The sequence below is a fragment of the Sceloporus occidentalis genome, unplaced genomic scaffold, assembly GCF_023333645.1.
Source record: "Sceloporus occidentalis isolate IW3139 unplaced genomic scaffold, rSceOcc1.0.p SCAF_4, whole genome shotgun sequence".
Classification (NCBI taxonomy): domain Eukaryota; kingdom Metazoa; phylum Chordata; class Lepidosauria; order Squamata; family Phrynosomatidae; genus Sceloporus; species Sceloporus occidentalis.
This window is the reverse complement of record NW_028316984.1, coordinates 81,194,921-81,207,457: the sequence shown is the minus strand read 5'-3', so window position 1 is coordinate 81,207,457 and position 12,537 is coordinate 81,194,921. Positions and strand designations below refer to the sequence as shown.

At 41.3% G+C, this 12,537-nt stretch overlaps 1 protein-coding gene across 1 annotated transcript; it reads right to left on the bottom strand.

The window, feature by feature from the left end:
- Positions 1-1,673: 1,673 nt before the first annotated feature.
- LOC149314099 (glycine N-acyltransferase-like protein 3) lies at positions 1,674-7,513 on the bottom strand. The gene is made up of 5 exons (XM_089520517.1): positions 7,308-7,513; positions 6,340-6,447; positions 5,203-5,329; positions 4,297-4,426; positions 1,674-3,128 (listed from the first exon to the last, which is right to left on the bottom strand). The coding sequence occupies exons 1-5, from the start codon at positions 7,488-7,490 to the stop codon at positions 2,720-2,722; spliced, it is 957 nt and encodes a 318-aa protein (XP_089376643.1). The 5' UTR covers positions 7,491-7,513; the 3' UTR covers positions 1,674-2,719.
- Positions 7,514-12,537: the final 5,024 nt, after the last annotated feature.

Here is a 12,537-nt window from a genome sequence, read left to right as displayed (position 1 = left end):
ATTGTGGGTATTCAAAGAGGAAGGTTTGTGGCACTGGGGAGAAAATTCAGCTATTTTCTCCTTTCTTGTGAGGAGCTGTACACAGATAGTTGGCCCATAGTGATAATCGTGATCTTTCATAGACCTATCCGTGGCCATTGTAATGTGCTGATCAGTTCTTAGTAGCTGGTGTGCTGGAGCACTTTGGGAACATCTATTTTTTATACAAAATTTCTGCACAAGCAATCATCTTCAGAAACTGATACTCTGCCAGAGGTATTTGAAAAGTGTCCATTGGAACCAAGAGACTCTAAAAGATATGAATGTTCCTGGTAAAACTGCTACTTGAAAGCATAATTATAAAACCACTGGCAGTGCTGAATGTGGCAGGTTGACTCAATTTGCCCTTAGGAAAGCTCTATTAGCATTCTTCATGTTAATAAAGTTGTAGACAGTGCAACTCAAGAATGTCCTGGATCTAGACTTGTCTTATGGTCCAGCCAGACAGCTAACACAAATGAGCTGAGTCCCCAGTGATGTGCTGGCTCCGCTACCTAACTCTTCACTTTCTACCAGAACATCTTTTTGTTGCCTCTTCTGACATTACTTTAAATAACCAACAACTTCCATCTGTGTTCCATCATGCTGAACATCTCAAAAAAGCTATTAAAACAGTATGAGAAACAGTGTTACCTATAACATGTACAGAGTAACAAGTATAATGGTGATCCTCCTGCAAGACAAAATAATTCCTAATATTATTACTTTCATGGAACTGGTAATATTTGTTTATTCTGGAGGGGAGGTTGAAGGGGGTGGTTTGGTGTTTTTCCCCCTCCAAATTCTAGGCCATTTTCTTACTACATCAATTAGATTTAACAACTAAAAGCCTCAAAAATAACTAGTAATGTAACATGCAGTGGTGGATGAGTATGGTGGAGGAGAAATAATGAGGAAATAAAGTAATGTATAATGGAACTAGCTCCTTTAAAAAAAAAAAAGCTCTACCAGAAAGGAGTTCCTTGTGGGAGAGAATTGTTTGTGCTGGCTATTTCTTTCTTTTGAGGTTTATAGCCTTCTGGTGGGTATTTATGTATTTTTCTTGTTTAACCTTCTTAGAAAGCATTTACATTTCCAGTAACATTTTACTCCTTTCTTAGTCCTTTATCATATGCTGAGGTGCGCTAACTCTGCCTCCAATTGATAATGGGATACAGTTCCCTTCAACTCTTACTATTGACTAGGCTGCTGTGGGCTGACTAGAATTAAAATCTAGCAGTAAGCAGTAGCCAATAGTTTGCTGCTCTCTACTTTAGCGGTATCTAGACGGCCTGTTGTTGTTATGTGCCTTCAAGTCCGACTAAGACTAACCTGTCCTAGAGTTTTCTTGGCAAGACTTATTTAGAGGAGGTTTGCTATTGCCTTCCTCTTAGGTTGAGAGACTATAACTTGTCCAAGATCATGATTGGGTTTTGCTGACTGCATGGGGATTGTAACCTTGGTCTCCCAAAGTCCTAGTCCAACACTGACCACTACACCACACTTGCTGTAGGCTTTATTTTTGGATCAGTGAAAAACATCTGTTGGCCAAGTGGGGGAAGGAATTGGTGGAGCAGATCATGCTACAATTATATATGAACGAATGGGTGCAAATGAACAAACATACAGACTTAACACATGTATGCTTTCAAAAGTTTTTTTTAATTATTGCTTTAGTTGCACTGCTTACATCACATTTTCTGAGAAGCTAAACAGATAAAAAGGAGTGGGGCTGAGGCCAAATACAGAATATGACACTTGCTTATGTTTCACTGAACTCTTGACAATGTGCCAAACACCTGCAACACCAATGGGAGTTCCTTATGTTCTTTTTTCCTATAACGGCCAAATGCAGGTCTGTTCTCTCAAATGCACAGTCATTGTTTTATTGGTAATTATATTATTTTATTGATAATTATAAAATTAGAGCCATTATTTAAAACTGTCCTCTAACAGTGATAGAAAGGTGAGGGGTGGGCTCCGAATATTGCTTTTGGTATCCTTCTGGGAGAGGTGTGTTGAACAGTGGCATCTGTACACATGCACACCCTCAGGCAGTTTTCTCCCACCCTGACAAAACAACACAAAAATTATAAGCTGAATTGTCATACCTGGAAGCCTTTAGGAACAGCAGCTAATTTTTAAAAATGGGCTGGGTGTGTGTGCACTATCTTGTTTTTTTAAACAAGAGGCAGACCTTCGGCCATTTCAGGATTCCCCCTCCCCATTTAGGGGAGGAAGGTCCTTAAAGGATCCTTGTGCAGAAAATGAGCCCCCTCTCTGGACCTGGTGCAATTGCCCGCCCAGTGTACTTGTTTTCATGCCAGTAAATGTCCAATAATAAGCAGGTGTCCTATTTTAATTGGAATTCAGTGGTATTAAAAAGTCAGATGTTGTGCAGCCCATACTTAGTCATTTGCCATCAGTCACATTTGGAGTTCTCCAAATATTTCATTTTAGATGCTATTCTTGAACTTTTGAGCAATTTACTGAATTAGATCCAATTTATGTGAAAAAGCAAGAGGGGAGAAAAAAGCTGCTGTGGCAGGGCACACTTCAAGGAGTTGCATTTTTGGATTTCCAGCTTGCCAGAAATAGCCAGTAGATTTCTTTCTGTTATCTGATTGGCCATGAACTAAAGCTTGGGATTAGGTTAGAGCTGGCTCTATTTTAACTGACTGAACGTTTGGAGAGCCTAAGGCTACAGAGTCTGAGGGGCGTACAGATCATAGAACAGAAAGGTATTAGTGAAGTGGGCTCCCATGCATTTCAGGGCTCTTTGCATAGGTGTGTTGTTTTCCAGAACATCTCCATACACTGGATAACCCATGCTGTGTAACTCCTTTGCCAGTGCTGCTATCACCACCTGAATGTAGCCTTTGCCCCGATGAGCTGGCATGGTATACGCATGTGTCAAACACCCAAACTGATCCAGCAAGACCCAAGAGATGGGGCATCCTCCAGCATCCAGAAGACAACTACTAGGGAAGCATTGGATTAGCTGAATCAAGTACTTCAGACTCTTTTCAGTTCCCCCTACACTCCAAGTCTCATTCAGCAGGGCAGCATGAGCAGTTTTGAGGGATGAAAGTTTCAGTTCTGAACCTGACCTGAAGAAGGAACAGAAGGTTGAAATCAGCCTACCACTTTAAGTCACTGAAGATGTAAAAGCCAGCCAGATCACTCAATGTAGTATCTCAACATCCAACTTAAATTCTAAGTGACAGGCCTGCACACTGAGATAGGATGGTGGGGATCCTTATGAGATTAAAAACAAGAAAAATATTACTTAATTCCAGCATATTATCTAGATAAGCCATCCAAGAAGAGGTTGGTGATTGTTTCTCTCTACATATATGGAGAATAACAGACCTTTGTACCAGACTTCTCACATAAGACAACATTTTTCCAAAGTGGAGGTAAATAATTTTGAGTTTCTGCTGTATTGCCATGCTCCAGTGTCAATTTGGCCTATTGGTTTAGTATATTTGCTTTTTGAAGAATCCGCACCAAAAAGATTGGGCCTTTCTATCACACCACAGAAGATATCAAAATAGAAGTGTATATTCCATTACTTCAGTGAATTGGTCAAGAACCTCTTTTAAGCAGAGTCATTATTGAAGGCATCAGTTCCACAGAAGATAAATACATGATGCAAATGGTAGTATAGTGGATGCAGTAATGTAGGCCATAGTACTGGGGATCATTCATAGACTGTAGATTAAAGGTTTTAGCTATACTGAGCAAAGAAAATGTTAAGATGATATTGCAAATATCGGCTGGGCTTAATAGTTGGTAGTTGCACCCCTCTTCTGAGGATCCTGGCATGTGAAGACACAGAAAAGTTAAACATTGCAAGCTTTCCTGCTACTCAATGGGCTCCTGTTTCCTACCTGCTTGAGAACTGCAGTGGAAAGGAAATCTCCGAACTAGGCATCTGTTTAATCCTGGATGTCCTGCTTGTCAGAGGAATCACCACAGGCCTTTTCCCAGTGTAGCAATGAAATGGAATTTGTACAGATAAGATCTATGCCTGCTGAGTTTCAAGGAAAGGGTAGATGCTAATACTTGCTCCTTGAAAACAACTTTCTATCAAACTACCATACAAGTCTCCTTTCAGCTTATTCTTGTTAGATTTTTTGTCCCTGTTACAGAACCTCAATCACCATGGGCTGCAAAGGAGAGGTCTCCATTACTCTTCTAAGTTTCTAGGCCTTTGGCAATTGTTCTGTGCTCTGGTTTGCCACTAAAGTCCATGAAACCTAGAATGCAGCTTACTTGGCTACAGCAGCCGGCAAAGGCAATAAGTTCTGCAGAAGAAAAACCTGGGTCTTAGTCAACAGTTTTGCAGAAAAACCTCTGGCAGCAGCGAGGCTCTGAGACATCTGATGTACACCAACTTGCAAGCCTAGAGAAGAGAAAATGGAGGGGCAGTGTTAGTGGGGGAAAGGGCAGAGGGACAGAAGGCTAAACCACAAGAGTCTATCATTAAAAAGGAAAATAGGTTCTGGTGCCTCTAACACTGAATTAGCATTGTGATTATGGGAAAGGCAAAATATTGACCATCTCAATCCTTGCTCTAACTGGCAAACACAGAATTTAGTAGTAGTTTTCAAATATGTAAGTAGCCATGTTAGTCTCTTCCAGCATAGAAAGGAGGAAAGAAGAGGGAAAAAAATAACGTGACAGAACCTTTAAGACTGTTTTTTAAATTTTATCACGAACTCATTGTTATAAAGCCACTTCAGACGCAGTATCACTGTACTGCGTCCGAAGAAGTACAGAACTTTACACCAAACATGACTGGATATACAGCCGCCCCTCCATTCTTGAGATCCACGTTATTGATTACTCATGGAGGGGTGGCCTCTGTTGTTCTCATTGAGGCGCCCCCCCCACCCCATTCAAGCCTATGGGGCTTGAATATGTGCAAGTCTCCATTTTCGTGGGTGGTGGCGGTCCAGAATGGATCCCCCGCAAAAACAAAGGGTTGGCTGTAGTGAAAGTGGGATTTCTTCCATGAATGCAGGACCAATTATAACATATGTATTCAGAGCCTGAAATTCTTTAGGAAATGTCCACTTAAAGGTTATACCGGTGTATCACATGAATTTTGAAAATGCCAGATTAGTGTCATTGACACACTCGCACATGGTCTTGGGAGCTGAAGTCCAAGTGTCTTACCCTGTAGTAGAAATTCCTGCTTCCAGTCAAGGACATCAGTATCTTTAACCAGTTCCTCATAGGCACCCAGGAGCCTATAGAAAACTACATAGGATTGGTCGAAGTAGTTGGCTTCTGATGGTATTTTCTAGATAAAAATATACAGGAAAGTTTTTCAGAGATCATGCCTTTGTACACACCCACTCTCAAGGCTTTGTCGATGAAGAAGGGGATTAAAGGGTTTTAAAATAAATTTCGTCTCCCTTCTCACCTGTAATGCCCCAGCATTTTATGAATCTTTGTGCACAATCTGCATATTCTTCACCTCACACAGACTATTTAAAATCGTGGAGTAGAGCTAAAATTGTCCCTGTACTACCTATACACATTAGTATGTGAGTACAGAGGTGGACAGAAGGTAGGTCTGGATTTACTGGTCTCTTAACAATTTGCAGTGTATCACCAAGGATTTAGGACAAGGTTATTTGGCAAGAGCAACAAAACAACCTCCCATCCTCTCACCCCAAATTATACTGCTGAAATTGAGAAAGCTTGCAGGAACCAGGAGTGGCTTTAGGATGGGACTTTTTTGGCCTATTTGGAACAAATGATTGAGCCCAGAATTATTTTATTTCTGAGCCTAATAAATATTTATTACATCTTTTCCATCAGCCCCATAGAATAGCACAAATGATGCCACTGCAGAAATGTGTTTTTCACCTACCTATACTAGAGTTTTGGAAAAGCTGCTTTTTGCATTACAATTCCCATCATCTTACAGATAGCATGGGCACCATTTGATGGATCTTGGGGTTCAAATAAAAAGTAGATCCTTCAGGCCTACAACCTGCCTGCTGCTGCAATGCAAGGTAGCATGCTCCATATTGGGCTTCAGACTGACATGGAGTGGGCTTGTCATCTGGGTGGCATGGGGTTGTGGATTTATATACATCTGTATGTTCAGTTGCAGTTGGAAGTATTTTAGCCTCTCTTCCAAGGATTTTTTTCCATACTCCCTAGGGCTTCATAGTATGCCGTTTCAAATCTCACAATTCAAGCAGCAAGTCCTTTGTTTGCTCCTACTTGCTCAAACAAAACAAATAATAAACAAGCAGTATTCTTTCTTAGATGGCCAATACCTCCCATTCCTACCAGTACCTTTCTTTGGGGCCGTGCAATAACAACTTGGAAGTTGGGCCAGGAATCCACCAGCACCTCCTGATTAAAAGCATTTCCCTGCCAGATATTCAGCACAGCTCCATAGACCTGGTGGGACAGGAGAAATGTGTTTAATGTTTAACTATCCTGACTAGAGGTTAGGAAAAATTACTTTTTAAAGACTTCTCAGAACTTCCCAGACAGCAGCGATTATGGTCATGATCTCTGGGGAATGCTGAGAGTTAAGGGCCAAAAAAATTATTTTTCCCAAGTTCTGATCTCAACAACAAGTGCATTAAGAGAATGCTGGTCTGTGCTTCTTTCCTTCCTTACCGGTCATTTTTGTGTCATATTTAAGGCCAGCTTTGTCAACACTGGGGTTGACCACTGCAAGTGACTGATCCAAGACTATGGTGAATCACAGCAGTCATGTTGCATTCCTAGCACAACCTCATCTGTTACTTTCTGGAAAGCACCACAACCAGGAATAAAAAGTGCCTTGATTGCTTAAAATTTCCAAGTCTCTGTGTTAAGAAACAGCCTATTTTCCCTCGCAGATTTTTAGGTAAAGGGCATGTAGACTTGTGGCATGACCTTCTGCAATACTTGCTGAATTGAAGACTATTTGTGCCTTAATATTTGCACTAAAATACGCGATGCAAGGCCAGGAAGTTATTTTTGTTCTTTACAAAAAATAACAATGTTTGTTCTTTATGGAACAAATAAAGTGCCTGCCTGCATCTGGTCATGTTGAGATGAGCACTGAACCCATTTTGTGGTGTTCTGTGGCTATGATCTAGGAGGTGATATGAGAAGACTGTTGCAGAGTGGTTTCCTTGTGATGTTCACAGAAACCTTCAGATTTGATGCCTTGTCCAGGTGGCAGAGGTACACTGACTGCCATGGTCACAGGTTTACCTCCTGGGGTTCTAAATCTCTTGTAGAAAAGAGCAGGGTTCCCATCTCACCTTCAGAGACTCTGGGAAGCAGCATCTCAGCTCTTTCTTCAGCACCTGCAGCTCATCCTGGCTGCTTAACACCAGCATTCTGAGGGTTGTCTGGGCCTCTGGCGGCTCTGAAGATGAAGATAAAAGGGGAATGGCAATGGGGAATGGATTGGGATATAAACCTTCCTTCCTTGAGGCAAACATTCCCCATGACAGAGAAAACAATTCAGATTTATTACTTGCCCACAGACAGGTCAGATGGTTGCAATTGCATGGTAATGCATCTAACTGGCAAGGAGTTGGACTGGATGGGCCTTATGGTCTCTTCCAACTCTATGATTCTATGATTCTGCATTCTCAAAGAGCTCACAATCAGGAGAAAGGCTATACAGTAGTCACTCCACATTTGCTGGGGTTAGGAGTGAAGGACTACAGTGAATGTGGGAAGCCACAAATAATTTTTTTTTTAACTGGAGAGAACACCTCTAGAAATCTCCAAGTCATCCAGTGCATGTGTAACCCTATGGTCAACACCTGCCAGAGGCTGGTCATGGAATCACTCTGGAGGTGTTTTCTCTAGGAACTTCTAGATTTGCCAGAACAATTCTATGGTCAAGTTGTGCTGGAGGACCTAGAACAGGGGTAGGCAACCTGCGGCCCACGGGCCGGATGCGGCCCGGCAAGGCCTTGGGACCGGCCCCAGCCCGGTTCTGCCACCGATTGCCGCCGGGGCCTTTGGCCTCTCGCGCGCAGGGGCAATTGTCTATAGAAGCCTCAGAAACATGCATTTATATTAACATTTTTTTAAAAATCAGCAAATTTTTTCCCGTGTCCTCCACTTTTTTAAAAAGTGTCCACCAATTGAAAATTTTGTCCTACATTTGTCCCAGTTTATTTATTTATTTAAATTTTTTAATAATTATTTAATTATTTATTTTTTGGCTTCGGCCCCCCAGTTGTCTGAGGGACAGCAACCCGGCCCCCGGCTCAAAAAGGTTGCCTACCCCTGACCTAGAAGTTCCCAGAGACGAAATAATCAAATCCACAAAAGTCAAATCTGCAAATGTGGATGGCTGACTGTATAATATATAATGCATTTAGAGCCGTCCCTACCATTAAACACTGTGAGGTGGCTATTTCAGCCAGCAGATGCTGATGGGAAGAGTGTTGGCAGAGCAGTGGCAAGGCATGGAGAGAACAGCTGTAGAAGCCACATAACATGTTGTACACTTTGTAAGTCAGCCTGCTGCTCTTAGGCTCTATTACTTGTTTACTTCTTCAAAACAAGTGTGAGGCGCCATGGTTTGTTGCCTGCCCCACACTAACAGTGTCAAGGATTTATGTTCATTAAAGGAATGAGGTGAATATTATATTTTCTTCAGAGTGTTTCCTGCCTCTACTTAATGTGTTTTCCTTCTTCTGCATAGGAACTACTTGGGAGAGGTGAGAGGAGAAAAAAAACCCAAAAGGCTAATTGGGTTTAATGTAGGTTTTCATAGCAGGAACACCAGCCACACAAGGATAAATTTAACATATGCTAGTGGTTCTTCCCCTGATATGATTCCTCTTGCTTTTGGTGTGCCACAAGGGCAAGTGTACATTATTAACAGACTTTGCAGTTTTTGTGGAACCATAACTACAAACCAAGCCTTGGAAGGCGCAATGATGGCCTAGGGCCAGGAGTCTCCCTAATCACACATTGAAGGGAGGAAGCATAAAAAACATATCTGAATCCAGAGTCAGAATAGTTGCTTTCTGAATTATTATTATTATTATTATTATTATTATTATTATTCATATCCACCTTCCTCCCAGTACAGGCACTCAAGGTGGTTTATAAATCTAAAACAGTCCAAGTTAAAACACTATAAATGTGCAAAATACAACTATAGCTCCCAGAGTCCCTCACTCTTGGTAGTCAACAAAGCACTGTTTCCACACTTTCTGTGGAAAAACAATAGTGAACAGCAAGCCAGCAGATCATTGGACAAAATGGGTGAATCCATGCGAGAGGGGCTACTTCCCAGCTGCTGTCATAACACTGAGAGCTGTTTGAATATAACCCATGGGGAAAGAGGAGATAAATGGAACAAATAAAACATTGAGCTGGTCTAAAGTCCAGGGCTTAATCATTACCAACAGTGGTGCTGGACATCTCCAAAGAGTCTCCATCTGTCAGGGTTGCTTTGATTGTGAGTTCCTGCACGGCAGAATGAGGTTTGACTGGATGGCCCATCTGGTCTCTTCCAACTTTATGATTCTATGATCTGTCATCTAATCCCAGATGGGCAATGGCAATTGCACATTGCATTTTTAAAACTTTTTGCTTCATGTTTTGGGAAAGAACTCAAGACATTCTAAGCAAAGTGGTATGTTTAAGAGACCTGGACTTTCACTGTTTCCCCCAAAAGAGCAGATGCAACTTTTCAACCATGAAGACAAGCTGTTATCTGTTTGAATGCTTTCTTTCGTGGCTATTAAAAGTCATTGTGTGCTTTCAAGCTATTCCTGACTTATGACAACCCTAAGGGGAACTTACTAAGGTTTTCTTGGCAAGATTTGTTCAGAGGGGGTTTGCCTTTGCCTTCCTCTGTGGCTGAGATGTGACTTGCCCAAGGTCACCCAGTGAGTTTTCATGCTTGAGCAGGGATTTGAACTCTGTTCTCCAGAGTCATAGTCCAACACTCAAACCACCAGACCATGCTGGCTCTCAACATCTATTAATCTATTAATAAAGTTCCAAATAAACAAATGTATTTGAATTCACGTAGTGATCTGACACAAACCTGGGTGTCTTTTAAAATGATGTATAAGACTGAGTTGTTTTTTGACATGTCAAAATGAATTATAAATGACAATGCCCAAACATGACAGGAGAAGCAGCAGTTGTTAGTGTTGAAGGATAACATGTAAAAATGGCCAGAGTCCTCTATAACAGTTAACAGTCTTCTCTTTTCCTACTGCCTTCTACCCAACCCCCTGCCCTCCACTGTTCTACCAAGCTCCTGTAAACTTGCACCTCTCTAGTTGAGTCTATCCATCTAGCCTGCAGTCTTCTGATTTTTCTACTTCCTTCCATTTTCCCTAGGATTATTGTCTTTTCATGATGGTACGACAGCCTCAGTTTCATCATCCTGGCTTCCAGGGAGATTTCAGGCTTGATTGGTTCAAGGACCCATTAGTTTGCCTCTTTGGCCAGTCACAGGATCCTCTTCTCCAGCACCACATCTCAGATAAATTGATTTTCTTGCTGTCTGCTTTTTTTCACAGTCCTACTCTTGCATCCATACATGGTGATGGGGAATATGATGCCTTGGATGATTCTAAATTTAGTGCTCAGTTGTATATCTTTACTCTCTTTTGTAGCTCTGCTCTACCCTGCTCTAGCCAAAGTACGACCATTTAGTCATTTTGGTTTCTAGGGAGAATTCAGGCATGATTTGCTCTAGACTCATTATTCATTTTAGCATTCTATGGTATCTGTAAAACTCTTCTTCAGCACCGCATTTCAAATGAGTTGATTTCACTCCTATCAGCTTTCTCCACTGTCCAGCTGTCACAACCAGACATAGAAACTGGAAATACAATGGCCTTAATACAATCCTTAATATTCAATGAGATATCTTTATACTTCAGGATTTTGTCTAATTACTTCAGAGGTGCCCTTCCACATCCTAGTCTTCTTCTGATTTCTTGACTGCAGTCTCCATTCTGATTAATGACTTACCAAAGTATGGAAAACCTTGAACAATGATTGTCTGCCTTAAAATTACATAAACAACCTGTGATAATTATTTTTGTTTTCTTAAGGTTCAGCTGTGAACTTGCCTTTGCACTTTCTTCCTTGGCTTCCTTCCGTAATAATTCCAAGTCATGGCTATTTTTTTATTTTTTGGCTGTTAACTTGTTGATATTCCTTCATATTTTTATAGCTCCTTCCTCTAATTCTAATCCTGCTTTTATGTATGGTATGTCAGCATAAAAGTTAAACAGATAGGGTGATAAAATGCAGCCTTGCCTGAGCCCCTTGACAGTTGGAAACCATTCTGTTTCTCTGTCCTAACAGTGGCTTCTTGCCCTGAATGCACTACAGGATAATAAAATGTTGTGATACATTGTTTTCCTTAAGAACAAGCTGTAGTTTTTCTTGATCCACACAAAAGGCTTTGCTATGATTTGTAAAGTACAGACTGATTTTCTTCTAAAATTATTTGGTGCACTCTGTTATCCAATATGTTTGCAGTATGATCCCTCATGCTCCTTCTTTTTCTGAACCCTTGAACATCAGGCATTTTTTCGCTCCATATCTGGTAAAAGTCTTTGTTGTAGAATTTTAAGCATAATTTTGCTTGTATGGGAAATTAACACAATGATCCTCTGGTTATTGCAATTCCTGGTGCCCTCTTTTTTGGGGACTGGAATGTATATTGAGTGTTTGCTATCTGCGGGCATTACTTTGAAGGTTATCACATGGGAGGAATGTCTCCCAATTTCGAAAAAAAAAAAGTAGGGCCAATTTGAAAATGAACGTTATTTCATGAATGGTTGTCAAACGCACAGAAGAACACAGCATCCATCCCAAAGCCAAAGTAGTGCAAATGCGAAAGAAGTTATATGAGTACATACCCTTCATGGTCTAGAGTTTGAATGAGCATCCCTGCACATGCGCAGTGAGGGCAGAATCGGATTGTGACCTTTTTACACTTCCGGTGGGGCTTGCCTCCGGTTCCCGTGGTTTTGCCTTGTTTCACGTTACTTGTTCATTCATTACCCTTTATTTCATGTTATTATACAATTCACATTACTTGTTCATTTATTACCCCTTATTTCACATTATTTAGGCAATTCACGTTATTTAGTCATTCTTTACCCTTTATTTCATGTTATTTAGGCAATGCACTTTATTCGTGCATTCATTACCCCTCATTTCATGTTATTTTGGCAATTCACCAATTCAAAACCAGTCCAAAGCAACCTTGTGCTTGGTTTGGGCATTGGACTATGGCTCTATAAGGCAGGGATTGAATCCCAGTGGGTGACCTGGTGCAAGTCACACTCTCTCAGCCTCCTCAGAAAATGGCAATGGCAACCCCCACCTGAATAAACCTGTCAAGAAAATCCCAAAAGCAAGGTGGGGTCTCCAGATGGTTGTGTGTGTGCGTGTGCAAGAGAGACTGTCTGTGCCTTTTAACTAGTCTCCAGCTATGGGGGGAATGGGGGGGAGAGAAGGAGTCCCTCCATTTGGGAGAGC

Coding starts and splice junctions, on each gene's coding strand:
- LOC149314099 (XM_089520517.1), bottom strand. CDS start 7,490: ATGTTTGCCTCAAGGAAGGAAGGTTTATATCCCAATCCATTCCCCATT. Junction 6,448..7,307: donor GCTTCCCAGAGTCTCTGAAG/GTGAGATGGGAA, acceptor CTGTCCCACCAG/GTCTATGGAGCTGTGCTGAA. Junction 4,427..5,202: donor GCAGGAATTTCTACTACAGG/GTAAGACACTTG, acceptor TCTCTTCTCTAG/GCTTGCAAGTTGGTGTACAT.